We start from the raw sequence: 18,753 nt of genomic DNA, 5'->3' as shown, positions 1-18,753 counted from the left end.
GTCAGTGAATTGTCAGGAGGCAGTTTAGGAGGTGCCCAGTGGCAGAGTAGCCATAGAGGTTAACCAAGGGGTCTCAATTCTGGTAGCTTCTTTACCTTGAAAATGAAATGTGGAACTGCAGGCAGATATGTGCTGTTTTCAGTATGATGCAACCTTGCTCATGACAGGCCAGATAAGTCTGATTCCCACCACAGGGTGCTTTGGCCTTCAATGTCAGATGAACAGTTATCCAGGGCTCATAATTTCTCTGTCTTTATGCTACAGATCTCTGGACCGCAAGCCTGCACTGTTTTGAGAGGGAGATGACTTGAGTGGCCAGCTCTTATCTCCACAACAATGTCCACGAACAATTCCAAACAGCCAGTGTCTCCTGCAGCCGGGCTCCTTTCAAATACAACTTGCCAAATGGAAGAAGAGCTTTCAATATCTTTTTCGATAACCTTCATGACAGTGGGAATCTTATCAAACAGCCTTGCTATTGCTATTCTCATGAAGGCATACCAAAGATTTAGACAGAAGTACAAGTCATCGTTTTTGCTTTTAGCTAGTGCTCTGGTAATCACAGATTTCTTTGGGCACCTCATCAATGGAGCTATAGCAGTCTTTGTATATGCTTCTGATAAAGACTGGATCCATTTTGACAAATCAAACGTCCTTTGCAGTATTTTTGGTATCTGCATGGTATTCTCTGGTCTGTGCCCACTTTTTCTAGGCAGTGTGATGGCCATTGAGCGATGTATTGGAGTCACCCAACCAATATTTCACTCTACGAAAATTACATCCAAACATGTTAAAATGATGTTGAGTGGAGTGTGCTTTTTTGCTGTTTTCGTAGCATTGTTGCCCATCCTTGGGCATCGTGACTACAAAATTCAAGCGTCGAAGACCTGGTGTTTCTACAAAACAGATCACATCAAAGACTGGGAAGATAGGTTTTATCTTTTACTTTTTTCATTTCTGGGGCTCCTAGCCCTTGGTATTTCATTTTTCTGCAATGCCATCACAGGAATTTCACTTTTAAGAGTTAAATTTAAAAGTCAGCAGCACAGACAAGGCAGGTCTCATCATTTTGAAATGGTCATCCAGCTCCTGGGTATAATGTGTGTCTCCTGCGTTTGCTGGAGTCCGTTTCTGGTAAGGACCTATGGTTTTGACAATTTTTGCTTTGTTCAGTTAATCGATATTCAATACAAGGTTTCTTGTCTTTTCAAAGTTGGTAGTCTTGATGGGCAATGCTGTTTCATCTTTTCAATGCTGGAACTTACTTCTACTCAGAACTTACTTTAGTTCTCAGCTCTGGCTTAGAATTAAGCTATTTATGACATAGATGGTTATTTCCCCACAAGCCCAGAATTAAAAGAAATATCTCCCTAAACAATTCTAACCATAGTGTTACCTGTTGCAGTGTGGTATAAAGTAATTTTCACAAAAGTAACATAGTTTTAATATACTGAATATGATTAGTTTCTAAAATGTGAAAAAAAAAGGCTATAAAACAATATTAGAATGGACTCCAGTAAGTCTTGATAGAAAACCACATGGACTTGTAATTTATAGACTGGCTGCTTCTCAGCACACAATGACCAGGTCTCAGCTTGCAAAGGGAGGTGATGGGTTGAGATAGTTGGATAGTGTAGGTGAACTAGATGGGTAGATAAGGTAAAGAATCACTAGTTCACTAACCCAGGATGATAGTAATGCAGGGAGAGGTATGATTGGCAGGAGAGCCAGGGATTCTTCTCTTATCATTTCATTCCTTCCTCTTTTTCAATTTAGCCAGCAGCTATATTTAACATCTTGGTATTTTTATTTGGAAATGACGGCTAAGTTTAAAGAATTAGCAACAAACATAAATCATTTATATGACTTTCTAGGTAGAAGACAAAATACTTATGATTGATAAGTATGACCATAACTGTCTCCAACAGTTTACTTTATGATGGAAAAAGTGATAACATACAACGAAAGATAAAACATCCTTCTGTATGTAGCTCCTGATGGCAGTAAAGATTATTTTGATCCCTTTTTTTGTACCAGTGGGGAAACAGATTGGTATCCAAAGATAGTAATACAGGTGATACCCAGGTAGAGGTAAAGCAAAAGGGTGAGACAAAGGTAGACATAACACAAAGGTCATGGTCATACCTTGCATCGTGTTATGCAGGTGCTTGTTAATAATGCAGTTCTTTTAGGCCCCCTTAGGTCCATTGCCCAAGAACTGTTGCCAGTAGGGTTTTAATAAACAATCCTGATGGTTCTGGTGAACAGAAAAGTCTTTGAGAGCTGTTGCTGCAGACAGATCCTATGGTAGTTGATTTTATTCTGCAAAAAGATTTCTACTTTTAAAATATTTCTTGGGCTTCCCCGGTGGTGCAGTGGTTGAGAGTCCGCCTGCCGATGCAGGGGACGCGGGTTCGTGCCCCGATCCGGGAGGATCCCACATGCCGCAGAGCGGCTGGGCCAGTGAGCCATGGCCGCTGAGCCTGCGTGTCTGGAGCCTGTGCTCCGCAACGGGAGAGGCCACAGCAGTGAGGGGCCCGCGTACCGCAAAAAAAAAAAAAAAAAAAAAAAAAAAAAAATTGTTTCTATCTCTGTTATTTCCTCACAATTTGAATTTGGCTTCTGGAATTTTTGTATCATTTAAATATTTTTTTCGTGATGTTCCAGAACTGTCCTAGGGGCCCAACCGAGGAGAGGATAGGCTACATCTGTCAATAGCAAGTCAACGTTTTGAGGCTGGCTAATTGTCAATTTAGGAGGCCTTGGGTGACCCCAGTTAGGGGTCTCATCTGAGCTCATAGTTCAGTTGTTTGAATCTGAATAGCAGAGACGAGTTCTATCAACACATCGAGTCATTTCAGTGTTCATTCTTAGAGAGTTTAATTTATGCTACTTGACAAAGGAAATTCCCTTAGAGTAATGCTCCTCTTCTTAAACTTTTAAATAGAGTAGCTTTTTAAAATAAACAGTGAGTCTGAGCAAAAACAAAATTAATTTCAGGGTTGGAAAGGGAATACTAAGAAAGGGAGAAAAGAGGTAGCTGAAAATATTTAAAGAAAATGTAAAAATGAAGGTCCTAGTTCTGGAGAAAACCTGAAAACCATGAAATAGTGAACTTAATGAGAGACAGATAATCTGGACAACTGGGCTAATCACTGGTGTTTTGGTTTTTGCTTGTTCTGAGTCACCTTTAAAATTCTACTTAGTTCTGGCTTTTGACTTTGAGAAATAGGAGTTATAGGTTAACTACTGTAAGGGAATGGAAAGTAACAAAATTTCATCCTCAACATGGATATTTTGAATTTATGTTTTTCTCTAATTTCTTTTCCTGAATTTTTGGTTTCCTTTACTGTTAAAATAGATATTACAATTTAATTCATATTTTGAACATATTTCCTAGTGGAATATAATTTTATTTTTGTGAAACATTTTCTGAGGTCTGCGTTCTATTTAACTGTGAATTATTGCTACACCTATGACATCAATGTATCAATACTTCTAAAATGCTTTTTAGTGTGGAAAATTATTTCTGCATTAGATGTGTAGTAGGTCTACCACAGATACCCCTGCTGGATTGATGTTTTAAGTTGTTTCAAGCATTATTTTCAGTTTCTCTTGTGGAGTCTTGGGTCTTCATGGCAAGTTCTGTCTGAAGGATTTATAACTTGTGGCCTGGACATAAGTTCCTTGCACATTACATTAAGACCACCAGACAGTTCTAAATGGAACCTGAGTGAAAAACCCAGGCTTGGGAATGCCAAAATAACACCTAACACTGATTCCTCTGTTGAACCATTTCTTCTTTACTACTTAAGTGCCCAGGAGGAACTGCATAGGTATTAATGACTGAGCCATTATTCTCCACCCTATATTTTAAAAGCTTCTTGTTTAAAAAATATCTCTGAAACCAAGCTTCTAAATTCCCATAGATGCACTATAGTTGTGACATCTTCCATGTCAATGGCCTACTTTACACCATGTGCCTTCTCTCTATGATTGATGAGGATGAAATGTTGGATTTGTCATTTGAATGAACATCTGAAGACACTCTTTGACCTGTGTTCACTGTCATTTTCAAGCCTCAAACTGGAATGGGGTACAGGTGCATACACTAAAAGGAGGAAGTGAGTAATGCGGATGATGGTGTCTGGGTTTGGCAAGATTTACTGCATCAAAACATCAATAGTGGCATAATTTCTAAAACTTTTAAAATTTGTAGCTGATGAAAAGGGGGATACTTTATTAAGTTTGATGATTGACTTTAATACAAAGGTAAGATGATCATGACGTTTGTTAGAAATCTCTCTTTTAATAGACTTAATTTTTCTTGAGTAGTTTTAGGTTTACAGAAAAATGAGTGGAAAACACAGAGTTCACATATAGCTCCTCATGTCTCCACCCCTCCACCCCACAGTCATCCTTATTATTAACATCTTGCACTGATGTAGTACATTTGTTACAATCAATGAGCCAATACTTGTACATTATTATTGACTAAAGTCTGTAGTTTACATTAGGGTTCTCCTTATGTTGTACAGAGTGTGGGTTTTGACAAATGTATATTGACATGTGTCCACCATTGCAGTATCATATAGAATAGTTTCACCACCCTAAAAATCCCCTATAGCTTTTTTTCTTCATTTAATGTTTGTTTGTTTTTTTCCCACAAAGGGGAAAATGTGTGTGTGTGTGTGTGTGTGTGTGTGTGTGTGTGTGTGTGTATTTTCAGGAACTGAAATTTAGAAATGTAGTACAATTGTAATATTAGTTTAAAATATAACTTGTTAATGACTTAAAAAAATTTTCAATAACTGAATTTTATAGTTTTAAACATGGTTAACTCATATAAATTCATTTAATTACAATCCCAACTGAAAAATCCAGGAAAATACAATAGGTACTTATTAGCTTACAATTCCATTTAGCAACAAGTTAATACAAAAATCTTTGAGAGTCAAATGGCAATTATAAAATTGTCTTGCATGCATTCTAGGTAAATCACTTTTTCCAAATAAATCTTGAAGATTTTTTCTGACGTTTCTAGAGTGACGGAGAAAAAGAAGACATTTAACAGCACTTCTAAGTAACATTTCCTTCATAGTCTTTGCTTCTGTCTTTCTACAGGTACTGATTCTTTTTAATGTTCCATTTCTAGAATATGTAGTCCTAAAAGGAATTTATTATTACTGCTATGCTTATTTCACTAGTTTGGCAGAGCATTAAATACTTGTTGACTGCTTGACTGTAACTTAAGTAGTATGAATGTCAAGAGATTGGAAATGATTGACCAGAATGTGGATTCTGAGTTCTGTAGGTGAGCGTTAATTAAGCAAATATTGAAACCAAATGGTAATTTTTAATCTGTTCCTTAAGTCAGCAACTATCGGGTTATGACACAATTAAACTTCAGGGATCTTTTCTGGAAGGCTGTTTAGTTTGTTTACCTTCTCTTCAAGGGTAGAGGTTCATTTTGAATTGGGAAAAGAAGTATAAAGTATATGAAGAGAAAATGATATCTTATGTAGGTGAGTTTACCCAAGAAATGTGTTTTCTTGTGTAGGTAGAGTTTGAATTTGATTTTTCTGAGGTTGTTACTCTTCTGCTAGTATTTCTAGTCGTATAGTTAAACATTTGGTCACTAAGATGTTTGTCAGATATAAATCAAAAAATGAATGGTTAATTGAATTCTACTGAATTACTAAAGGTATTGGCATCATAATGACCAGGTCTTACAGGGCTAGTGGCAAACGACGGAACAGCACAACAGAATAGAACATTTTGACTACTAGTGAAGATTGCTTTCTTTGAGAGGCTGGCTCTCATTATCGTATGTAAGACCTGCGTAATGGAAATCTGTGTATGTGTCTTGTGCACCTGCCTCTACACTGAAAGGATGGTGAACAGATGTATAGTTACATGCTTCAAGTGAAAAGAAAAATACGGAAAATGTATAAATATGTATATACATAATGTGTACATGTTTGAATTATTTCCCAAACTAAAAAAATTAACTAATTTTTAAATTAGTTTAAAAATTTAACTAATTAGATCCATCATTGGATCTAATTGTACCAAATAAAAAGGGCTTTGAATGGGTTTCATTCTAAAATTAAAAACAAAATGGACTCTCACTCTCATATAGTTTTATGTCAGATCTTTTTGGTTATTCTTGCATCACTGCTGATCTTAGAGGCGATTTGTCGGAAATTGTTTTAGCTGGTTTCCTTTGTGAAGTGGGAATGCTCCCCGGTTTGGAATGTGGAAGTAGCAATCATGATGTCTGGAGAAAGGACTGGTAAGACTTAGGTTCTACTTTTAGGAAATTCATAAACAACTCAGACTCATGCAGCTTAAAATTCATATCCAGACGAAAAGGTATGTTTTAGAGATACATTAAATATAGTTTCTATGATGGGAATTCAGGCTGCTCTTGTGTTTGGGTGGATGTGGAGTATGTGGTGTGAGGTCAGTGACAGGAGCTGGCAGAGGAGCAGTTCTGAGAGATTTGGGAACATATTCCTGTCCCTGAAGCCTTGGTGTTCTCTTGCCTGGAGTACTCTCCTCCTGACATCCATGTGGTTCTCCCCCGACTCCTCTCTTAAATCTCATGTTGTCTAGGTAGTCTATCTTAAAAAGTACCCTTTCTCTTCTCTCCTCCATTGCTCTGCCTTATTTACTCTCATAGCACTTAGCAGTATTCGATAACATGGGGTACCTTTCTCTGTTTATTTTGTTGTTTTTTGGCTTCTGCCTCTAGCATGTAAGCTCCTTGAAGGAAGGGACCTCGATTATTGCTGCGTCCTCAGTTATGAGACCAGTGCCTGGCACAGAGTTGAGCTCAGTAAGTATTTGCTAAATGAATCTCACATAAAGGAGGGCTCAGTGGGTAATGGCCCTCATTTCCACTTTGGACCCAGTCTGCTGATGAGGTCAGGACTTAATTGGTCGGCCTCGGGAATACTTCCAATACTTTGAATTGGGATTTGGATTGGAGAAGTCCGAGAGGGGAACGTGTGTTCAGGAGTATTAGTTGGAAATGGTGTCCTGGAGAATCCTGAACATTCTACAATTTGCATCTGGTGCTAGAATTTAGGAATTTTGTCAGCATCATGGATAAACTAGGAATGATTATTTTGTTATGATGTTTACATGCCAATTTCCTCTGTTAGTCTCAATGGTCCTTGGTAGCTAGGAGCTATATTACTGGTTTGTGTTTTAGTTTCTACAAGTAGTAGGTCATAAACCAATGTTAATTGAATGAATGGACGAAGGAACCAAGTATTAAATACAAAGTATTGACGGCAAAGGAAACAATTAGGTGATATAACTTATTCATAGTTATATTTGCCCCATTATTATCTTTAGCGCCACCTTTTTCTCTACATGCACACATTTTTTCTCCCAAAATGTATGTATTTTTTACTGGTGTTTTATCTTTGAGGGGGTCACTTCAGAAGACAGAAGGAAAAACTTTCTTTGAGTAAAGACCTGCAGATACTGGTTGTACATTGTCATAAATAAAATCTCCAGAGTAATTGTTGAAATTTCTCTATAAAATGGGCTTGCTTACCTCAAGCCTTTGCCAGCTGATTGAGTGACTACATGGCTCAATTTGTATTGCTAATCAGACTAAAAGATTGAGTAGGTCTTTTATTCATGGAGGATTAATTCTCAGAGAGCTCCAACAGACCTGCTTAGTAGACATGGTGCCCCACCCAGATCCCCTTTGTGGTGAGTTTTGCCCCTGGGGAAAGTACCCTCAGTCAAGGGAGCTGCCTTGCCCGTGGTTGTGCCCCCCTCTCTTTGGTCATTCTGTGTACAGTGACAGGTGGGTGTGGGGATCCAAAGCACTTACCCCCTTGCCTCATTTGGGACATTTCTGAAGGGTCATATGTGCTTCAGAGCTTGTAGCTCCATTCCAGCTCTGCTTCTCCCTGTGCCAAGTCCTGCTTTCCTCATCACCTCACTGTGCTCAGAAAAATGCCTGCATGTAGATCTCTGTCTCAAAGTCTGCTTCCTGCAGCATCCGGTTTAGGACCATTTTCTAGAAGTCCATTTGTTCACACATTATCTAAATATAAAGTATATTACACATAGGTTTACAGTGTGATTTGGTAAATAGATTGAGTTATGCATAGGCCTTTGGAATTGAACTCATTTGAGTATATGATCTCTCTTCATGGAAAAGTATGGTGCAAAATTGGACCAAAAGTCAATCAATTAAAAAAAGACACTGCTAGGTTGAGAATTTACACAAAAGTCTGTTGATTTAGTTGTGCACGGTTGTCTGGAATACTTAGGTATTTTAAGTTTATTTACTCTTGGCAAAATATGGCTTCCTGTTTTTAAGGAGAGAGACATAAAAACGCCCAAAGATATCAGACATTGAGACGGCACTTACAAAACATTACTTGAATGATTCAAGTGTAAATGAATCAGAAACATGTGGATTAAATTTATACCCGCATGAATCTAAAACTCTTCTGGCTTAATGTGTTTTGGGGTTTTAAATTAAGCCCCCAAACATTTCAAGAACAATTCAAGATGTTGATTTGCCCCAAATCTCTCCGGGTTGCCAGTTTTAACTTTATTTGCTTAGTCTCATCCTTACAGGAGGTATAGAAAATGCATTTGCATTTATGTTTGCTTCGGAAATCATTTACAGCCACACCAGATTTTAACTGTTATTTCAATGCCATTTATCTGTATTTAGAGAGGATTTCATTCAATAGGAGAATTTTGTCTTTTGCTATTTGCAAATATTACCTTTCAAAGCTTGTGTAAATTTGTCATTCTGTCAAGTCCTCCGTCCTGGGTGTCAGGATGGTAATGCCACAGAGGAGTGGGTACAGTTGTGGCTTTATACAGACAGGGAGATGTTTTTTCTCACTCCTTCTAAGCTATTGAATCCCCAAATTAAATTCAGATTGTGAAATGCCAAAACAGAGTATGGCTGCGGTGTGACGGCAAAGGAGACAGAGACAACTGGATTGTGTAAAAGATTCCCTTTAGCTTTTAGTGCACAGTCCCAAGTCAAGCATTTCTTTTAGAATGCTCTAGTTATTTAAGCACAGGTGGGGGGTGGGGCAGGGTCCCAGCCCCACCATATCTTAGCTGTGACCTGGAGTTACTCTAAACCAATTTTGTACATCCGTGAATTGATTATAAAAATGGATCTTACTTAAAAGTACCACTGGAAAATATGATTTGTCCTCCTTACAATCTCATAACATAGTGATTGGCATACAGTAAATGCTCAACACAGTCCCCAGATCCTCAAGCGTCTATTGCCGTTATTGCTACCTGCCATCTCAGTTAGAAATAGTCATCTGTGTTTAGTCCAGTTGTTTTCCATTTCTCCTGTCTTGAGAAGGTTTGGTCACGCTGGGATCAGAAAACGTTCCTGAACAATGTCCCTCGAAGGTTCAGATTATTGTGCCTCATTTCACTGTCTCACCAGAAGTAAAGATGTTTTTGTGCTAATCTTTCACATCTTATTTGAATTCAAATAATCTAATAATGTAGTATTATAATTATAATAATGTATTAGATATTAACTTATACATTGTTGAACCAAGCTAAAATTAGCAAAAACTATTGAGACTGTTATGTATAAAGTACTACTATTGGGGCTGTGCCCAAAAGATAAAGCTTTTTCCTCGAAGAGCTGACAACTTAGTTGGAGTAAAAGATATACTCGAGGAGCTAAAATATTAGCTCAGTGTCATGTAGTAGTTAAGAGCCTGGGTTCACGTCCTGTTTCTTCTGGTTCCTGTGTGTCCCTAACCACTCTGTGCTTCAATTTCTTCACATGTAAAATAGGTAGAGTAATAGTATCGCTTCATTGGGTTGTTGTGAGGACTAAATAAATGAATAGATGTAAGTTAAAATAGTGCCTGACATAGTACCATATGCTTCAGTTATTATACTATTATCGTTATGTTGCTATTACTGGCAAATATTAATGCTGTCGACCAATAAAAGCCAACAAAAGATCATCTCTCAACAAGCTGATCAAAGGCACTTTTTAATTAGTTATTAAGTGAATAAGGGTGCTATAGTAGGAAGCCGTTACTTCCAGTTTGGTAGTCCACAAGGAATTATTTGTCTACTTGTTTGACAAACGTTTACTGAGCACCTGCCAGGTGCCAGGCAGTGTTCTAGATGCAGAATAACAACCTCTGTGATTTAATTGGTCACTATATCTATGGCCTTAATTAACAGTGTTTATAGAAAAGGAAAAAGGAAGACATATATAGAAAATTGAAATATGAAGATATTTGATTATAATTTATGTTAGAATAAAATAGCAGGTACATGTCAATCCCAAACTCCCCAACTATCCCTCTGCTATGTTTAAAATGGATAACCAAATAAATGCCTTTGCTTGAAAAAAATACAATAAAATAGCTATGGCAAAAAAAAAAAAAAAGAGTAGCAGGCATACTGTTATGAATGTAGTGGATAAGATTATTTTTGATAACTTATAAGTATCTATAGCATATCATTTAGAAGGAAATATTACTGGAAAAAATTGTGATCCAAAGTCAAGTAATGTAAATTGTAAGGTAAAACAAGGAGAAAACAGATACTAATGTATATAATTTCTAGAGATATAAAAGTGTAAGAATAACAAACTCTTTAGTATTTGGGACAGGCTTGAACAAGATTAGAATACAGCAGGTTGTAATAAATTAATATTAAAAGCTAGATTTTTTAAGTAATGAAATATGAGTAGTAGAAAAATTAAATCAGATGATAAAAATTTCATAATTCAAAGTAATATTTTATACTATCTTTTGACAAGGGAAGTGACTCAGGATATAGAAGAGAAATAAATGTTGGTGAAATGAAACATCACAAAACCCAATCATTCCATCCAAGAATTTAGGTTAAGAAAGTGTTAGCAAGGACTGAAGGTAAAGAAAAACAAGTTGCTATGAACATTAATAATATAAATGAAGAAAATTAAAAAATCATTTATTCTTTAATCTACTTGTTAATTTACTCACTGATTTATTCTTTGAGCAGGTTTTTACTGAACAAAAGGCTGGGTGTCTCTCCAGGTGGAGAGTAAAGCATAGAGACAGAGACATGACCTGGGAAAATTTTCCTGAGCCAAATTCTAGGAATCATATTTTCTAGCTCCTTCAATTTACCCACAACCTTTGTGCTCGCTCCTCCAATCTCTCTTATGTGCGTCCTCCTTTTCCTTTTCTTTCTTCTTTTAGTATGACATAAATAAAACTATTTGTATTTTTTTGACCTTGCCTGGGAGCAGGGTAGAGGGTTAATTGCTTTAGTAATAGTGGAGGAACCTCTGGGTCCAAAGGTGTATTAGTATTAAATAATAAATAATAACATTGCTGTAGCAGCAGCAGCAACAGTCATTGTTGCTATTACTTTGATTACATCTTCCCCTGTTTTGCTTCTCGCATTTTTGTTCATGGCAGAGGACCAGAAAACAAGGAAAATAAAAACCACACAACAGACAGAGAGACGGAATGCAGGATGGGGAGCGAAGCAGGGATGAAGCAGCGAAGGCAGCAGAAAGCTGGCATATATAGATGTGAGGGTGGAGAGGCACTCTCATGTTATAGGAACTCTGCTGGAAAGGAAAGACCTCGCCTTATTTCCACGGGCATCTTATCCTTATTAAGGAATATTAAATTTCATGTGTTATATTCCCTCAAGCTACTTTGAAATAATGCAATGTTTTCTTTAACTATAAAATTTTATTGTAAGAAAGTACATCAAGCTACAAATTAAAATTTTAAAAAATCTTCCAAATCTGACTACCCAGAGATAAACACTATTAACATACTGAGTGCATCCTTTTACTCATCTGATACAGAATACATATTAGTTTAATTTCTTTGATTAACGGAGTGAACTTTTTTTCTTATATTATTGGGCATTATCTCCTTTCTTTTGTGAATGTGTGGGTATCTGTAAATGATTTTCAAGAACTTTTTGGATAACAAAGACCAGATAATGCTAATATATAAAAATAATTATAAAATCAATTGTTATAAAAGCAATTGTTTTCCGTATTCATTGTGCGCCTTTTAACTTAGTATTTTAATTATACAAGTAGTGAATGAATCAATAATTTCTTTTGTAGTTACTGCTTTCTGTTTCATGTTAAGAAATACTTTTTCAGGCTAAGATGACATTGGTATTCATTTCTTTTTTCTTCTAGCACTTTTGCTTTTTCATTTTTTTGTATTTATGTTTTTAATACATTCATAGTTTATGTTGGTTTAATTTGCAAATTAATAACATGAATTTTCTTTTGAATTGTTAGCTAGTTATCCCAAATCATTTATTAAATGGTCTTTCTGCAGCTGTTCTAAATTCCTACCTTTATTACATATGAAATTCTTAAATGTGTTTGGATCTTTCTTTTTTTTTTTTTTTTTTTTTTGCGGTACGCAGGCCTCTCTCTGTTGTGGCCTCTCCCGTTGCGGAGCACAGGCTCCGGACGCACAGGCCCAGTGGCCGTGGCTCACGGGCCTAGCCGCTCCGCGGCATGTGGGATCCTCCCGGACCAGGGCACGAACCCATGTCCCCTGCATCGGCAGGCAGACTCTCAACCACTGCGCCACTGCGCCACCAGGGAAGCCCTATTTGGATCTTTCTATATTCTTTATTTCATCCTATTGATCTAAATTTAACTTTACGTACAATTACCATTTTCTTCACATTTTATTTAGACTTGTGTTCAGTTTATCAGTTACAATATAGAGTGTCCCCTTTCGTGATCATAATCATGTTTTGAATAATAATTTTGTAGTTTTGTCATAACACAAAATTTGAAATTTTTCTTTTAAAATTAGTCTTTCCAGAGGGCTGTTTAGTTTAACAGTTTAAAAATACCTTATATCCTTTGTCAGTTGCTTCACCACTGTAAAGCAATTATACTCCAATGAAGATGTTAAAAAAAAAAAATGGCATACATCAACTTACAAACCTTACTGTTTTCAAGTTAGTTAACTTCTTGGTTTTCTTCTTTCTTTCTTTCTTTTTTAGTTAACTTCTTATTATCAGATTTTGTAAATATCCCATGGGCATTTGAAAAGAATTTACACTCTTTTTTAAGCTACAAAGTTCAATACATAGGTATTAAATCAATATTATTGGTAATAGAATATTATTTTCTTATTATTCTTTCTAATGTTCTGTCAAATAATGTGTATGAGGGCTTCCCTGGTGGCGCAGTGGTTGAGAGTCCGCCTGCCGATGCAGGGGACACGGGTTCATGCCCCGGTCTGGGAAGATCCCACATGCCGCGGAGCGGCTAGGCCCGTGAGCCATGGCCGCTGAGCCTGCGCGTCCGGAGCCTGTGCTCCGCAACGGGAGAGGCCACAGCAGTGACAGGCCCGCGTATGGCAAAAAAAAAAAAAAAAAAAAAAAAAAAAAAAAAAAGTGTATGAGAACTTGGAATTTTATTATATTTGTGTTTTGTTAGTTTATATTTGTATTTCTAATGGTTTTCATTGGATTTCGATGATTTAGATTTCAACATAATGTCATCGGGGTTAATTCATGTCTTTTATATCTTTGTTGTAAATTATTCCTTTTATAAACATAAAGCAACCTTCCCTCTCACTTTTAAAACAGTTTGCCTTAAATTCTTTTTATCTTATACTGAAGGTGAGCATTATTAGTGCAATGAAAGCAATAGAATTTTCGGGTTTTTTGCATTTTGTTTGTGCGTTTACTATTATTGGGATAGTCTAAGAATCTTTTTGTGCCATTCTTATTAATGGAATACAGCATCATCATAACATTCAAGCAGAACAAGAAGAGCTTTTCTCTCCCTCTCTGTCATGCCCCCAATACCTCTTGGTTGAGCTCTAGAATTCTGACATTGAAGAAAATACAACATGGGGAATAAATTTTCTGATATTCTGTAGTATGTACTCTGGTGGGTGCTTTAGTTCTGCTAATTTGGGAAGCATGAAGTTGAATCAGAAGGGGGGTCAGTGAAGGGAAGAGCATGGCTAATTTCCAGTTTAGAAAGTAGGTCAGTTCTACCTGTTCCCACGAATTTGTTACAGACCACAGTGGACCTCAGCACCTGTAACTGGCCTGTCCCTGTTCCAGGTTGTACTTTGGAATTGCCCAAGACCTATGCACTAGGAAGAAACTTCTGAGAATGTTTCTGCAACCCAGCATATCCCCTGGATAGGCTTAAATTAGAAATGCAGTCTTTTTGGGGAAAAGCCAGATTAGAATTGCATATAGAAAGAAAAAACTGTGTGAATGCCTTCTTTCTCCTCATTTCCTAATATGAAAGCTTATTTCCAAATTGCGACACAGAAGTAACAACACATATCTCTTTCATTATGCTTGTGTTCAGTGCAGTGAACAGAAAATTAGTTTCTGATACAGTTTAATATTTATATGCTTCTATAATGACATTTTTGTGACTGACCATTTCAGTGTTTCTCTCATATACTATTTCTGAATCAAAAAACGACCTGACATACAAAAGAGCTAAAAAAAAAATTCCATAGTCTTTATAATCTTTGCTAGCATGAGGTGGTTTTGAAGCTATTATAGGGTGTGTGGTGATTGTTTTTTCCATTGAAAGTCCAAAGACAGCTAAGGCAGACTCTTTCTTATTTCAAGGGAATATAAAGAATTGCTGTTTTCAATCAAGAAAAAAAAATACTAAGCAGTTCTAAATGCATGACATTTAGAGGACATCTTTGCCTTTCTAGTTCATCTCTCTAAGCTTGTATCAGGCTCATCTGTGGATACGGATGCCAGGGCCAGCTTGCTAAAAGCATTCCTGGATGATGGAGAAGACAACAGTATGTCTCAGAGTAATTTCCATTGTGTGCTATTGACCTCCTGATTGCGCACTTTAGGTTTGTCTGTCTAAGATAAATGGTAGTAATACAAAAGCTAGCCTGCTTATTTCGAGGGTTTTAGATTGACATGGATTTCACGTTTGATTTGGCAAGCCATTTTATATTTGGCTGTTACGATGAATGAATAACCAGCTTTACCTATATCGGTGCCCTTGTCTCGAATACCTGCTTTGAGTATGAATTGACTTAATCTATAACCACAGCATTGGAGTCACCTTTCTCTTGGAATTCTTGGTTTGTTTTACGTGGTTGCCGAAAGCTCAAGTTTATGTCAATTCAACTTGCCCAGAGCTTATTTATCTGCTAAACAGGATAATGAGACAAGTAAGCAATCAGTGAAAAATCACGCATCACAGTGATTTCTGAAGGATGCCCAGCATATTCAGGTCCTGAGCAGAGTAACAAAGCCTCGTGAGTCCTGAGGAGTTTCTTTGTTACCTCCACCCCACTACCCACGTTTCTCCAACAGCAAAACCAAAACGTTTCAGCTTGAAGGATGAAGGTGTGTATTCTGGGATTAATCTCATTTTTCCTGTCCACTGAATGCCACTGGCATCTGTGGGATACAGGAGCCTTCTTTGTGGTAGGTAGAGGGAGAAGTTTGGTCTCCCTATTCGGTGACAGATTACCACCTAGCCTGAGGAGGGGACAGAGGAATTAATGTGCTAGCATGACTTTAAGTACAGGTGCATACAGTTCCTTAAATAATGCTTTTATAATTAAAATCAGAACACTCATATATGAATGTTGCTTAAGTAACTTAAGTATTTTTCCTTCCAAAATTTCTTGAAGAAAATCTAACGTTTCATAAATGAAATGCCGAAATTGCATGGTTTAGCATGAAGTATAGTCAAATGTATATACAGCTGGTGGCTAAAGATCATCTCTCTAGGAGAATATGTCGCTATAGCATGTTACACTGATGCAAATCTGATTTTCTTTTTATTAGAGAAATTACAATTCTGGAAGTCTTGATTTGTTTTTATTTATATCTAATGATTTTCTTCATGAAACCTGTTCTGATTATTCTAACCCACATTTATCTCTCTTTCTATGGATAAAGTATAGCATCAAATTCTATATAGTCATAAATTTGCACTACTTGTCTTGTGACTGTCTAATATCTCAAATGGACAGGGAGCCCCTAATGACAGAGTCAAGGCCATATGTTTCTACTCTATTTCTTGTGGTGCGTGGTACACTACTTGGAGAGGTTCAAGGAAAATGCAGCTCATCCGTTAGAATCCTTTCATTACAAAAGAAATTAGTGAATGAAGCAACATCCTTATAATGATGGTTATTAAATGCATATGATGTCACATAAGGATTTTATTTTTAAATGTTAGTTTTGGAAAAAAGCAGTAAAGTTCTTGAAAGGTAACTAGAAACTATAACTGTGGTGATCATTTTAAACGTAAAGTTTTTGCCTAGAAATTTCATTTTGTAGTGTGAGAATTAATGAAAACCCCTCATCTATATAGCTCCTGCCATATGCCAGACAATATTCTCAGCAGTTTACAGATGTTAACTCACTGAATCCCTATTACCTTTTCAATTGTATATTTCTTCAGACATGGAAACTATTTACGATTCTGTATGTTCAGAAGGTTTACCCAAACAATACAATCGTATTCTTGGACATTATTTGCATTTAGCTGGACATTATTTGCATTTAGCATCATGAGCAGTTGTAACATCACTGGCCATGTGTTACAATGCAAATTTTATATAGTTAAAATTAAGATATCTTCAGATTTCAGTCAAGAGAAGAGCTCTGACATGAAGATAGGTCAAAGACATTGAGATGCTTGTAATTTGTGAAGAAAGATGAACAGGATTAAAAGGAGGATTATTTTTGTACTCTACTATTTTTCTGACATAGGCCTGACTGGGAGTAAGTCCTTGAACAAATTTGCTAAAAAAGTCTGCCTTAAATAAATTAGAAAAAAAAATTGCTTCTCTTCTTCCTATTGATAATATCCTTAGTCTCCTACCTTTTCCTGCTGTCCCCAAGCTAAATGGGTCCTAATTTATCTGGGTAAATTACAAAAATGATAATAGCAGCTCTGTTAGTTGCTATTGAATATCAAGAATAGCGTGCCATGAAGAGCCAGTTTCAGAATTTTGATTACAGCAAAACAAACTTTTATCCTGAAAATGTGTTTATCTCTCAGTGAACAGCCTCTTTGTTCCAAATGTCTTGCAGTCATAACCAGGCATGTTTGCAGCTGGAGGAAGCCATCATCCTTGATTTTTAGAGAGAGCTGAAGATATGGCCTTAGTGAAAATTCACTCTAAAAAAAACCTAAAATGCATCCGTAAATATAATATGTTTAGAAATGTTCATTTATTCAATAAATATTTTTCTTAGAGCCTTTCATGTGTCAGAGACTGTTCTGTGTTCTAGGAGCATGGTGCTGGATAAGACAGGCAATATTCCATCTTTTATGGAGGTTACGTTCTCCTGAGGGTGGTGGTAGCCAGGGGTAGGGACTATTTGGGAGGAGAGAGAGAGAGAGAGAGAGAGAGAGAGAGAGAGGAAGAAGAAGTAAACAAAGAAATTAACAGAATGACTTCGTATAGCTGTATGTGCTATGACAGAGGGTGGGCTGGGACTCTTTTAGATTGGATGGTCAGGGAAGGCTGCATGATGAGGTTAGCCCTGGATGACAAAAAGGAGTCAGCCACAGGAAGATACATGGGCAGGGTGGTCGGGTAGAGGGAACAACCAGCACAAAAAACTCAGTGGTGGGTATAAGCTTCTTGTAATGAGAAGCAAAACCATTTGTTTTGGTTTACCTAACCACAGGTAAGGGTGGTAGGATTTGAGGATGGAGAGGAAGGCAAGGGTCAGATTTTCGAGGACGTTTTAGGTCACTGTGAGTTTGGATTAAATTAGGTCGAAATGCTGTCTTAACAAGAGAAAGATATGATCTGACGTATGGCTTTAAAAGATCATTTTGGCTTCTACGTAGAGAATGGATTACAGCAGAGCAGGAATATGGCAGAAAGTTGTTTGAAAAATTTCATTTGAAATATAAGTAATGTATACATTGCTTTTCTAGAACTTATATTGGGACGTAAGGCAAATAATAAATCACTGTTAAATAAAGATTAGCTTGTGAGTAACAAAGGAAACACTTTCAAAACAATTCTCCTTAAGGCTTAAAATACAATTATATTGTGTGGCAAAAGTTTTAAAGGAAACATTTAGTTTCATCTTATCTATTCTACTTGGTTTATAATCTCAGTACGTCTTCTTTGCTGCCTTAGCAAAGGGCATTTTGATGAACATTCATTTGGTTGAAATATGCAATTATCCATCCTATTTTGCTTTTGAGATGAGGTTATTTGGCTCTCTTTTAATTCTCTCTTTTTTTTTTTTTTTTTTTTTTTTTTGCGGTACGCGGGCCTCTCACTGTTGTGGCCTCTCCCGTTGCGGAGCACAGGCTCCGGACGCGCAGGCTCAGCGGCCATGGCTCACGGGCCCAGCAGCTCCGCGGCATGTGGAATCTTCCCGGACCGGGGCACGAACCCGTGTCCCCTGCATCGGCAGGCGGACTCTCAACCACTGCGTCACCAGGGAAGCCCTAATTCTCCTTATTATTGTAATCTTTTTTGGTTTTGGTTTTGCACAGCTACACACACACACACACACACACACACACACTCACACATTTGATAACTCCATGCTTTAGTTACAAATGATTTTCTGTTTCTTGACCCTAGAACAGCGGTCCCCAACCCTTGGGCTGGGGACTGGTAGCAGTCCACGGCATTTTAGGAACCGGGCCATACACAGGAGTGAAGCTTCATCTGCCACTCCCCAGCGCTCCCCATTGCTTGCATTACTGCCTGAACCATCCCCCCT

At 37.2% G+C, this 18,753-nt stretch overlaps 1 protein-coding gene across 1 annotated transcript in view; it reads left to right on the top strand.

Annotated features, from left to right (window-relative positions):
* The first annotated feature begins 294 nt into the window (after positions 1-294).
* Positions 295-18,753, top strand: part of PTGFR (prostaglandin F receptor) — a 52,562-nt gene continuing 34,103 nt past the window's right edge. Inside the window, exon 1 of the mRNA XM_060142519.1 lies at positions 295-1,134. Within this exon, the coding sequence (XP_059998502.1) occupies positions 337-1,134 (798 nt within the window). The 5' untranslated portion in view covers positions 295-336. The remainder of the gene's footprint in view (positions 1,135-18,753) is intronic.

Source organism: Lagenorhynchus albirostris, chromosome 2 (genome assembly GCF_949774975.1).
Source record: "Lagenorhynchus albirostris chromosome 2, mLagAlb1.1, whole genome shotgun sequence".
Lineage (NCBI taxonomy): Eukaryota > Metazoa > Chordata > Mammalia > Artiodactyla > Delphinidae > Lagenorhynchus > Lagenorhynchus albirostris.
The sequence above is the reverse complement of the archived record's forward strand: the minus strand, read 5'-3'. Positions and strand labels throughout refer to the sequence as shown.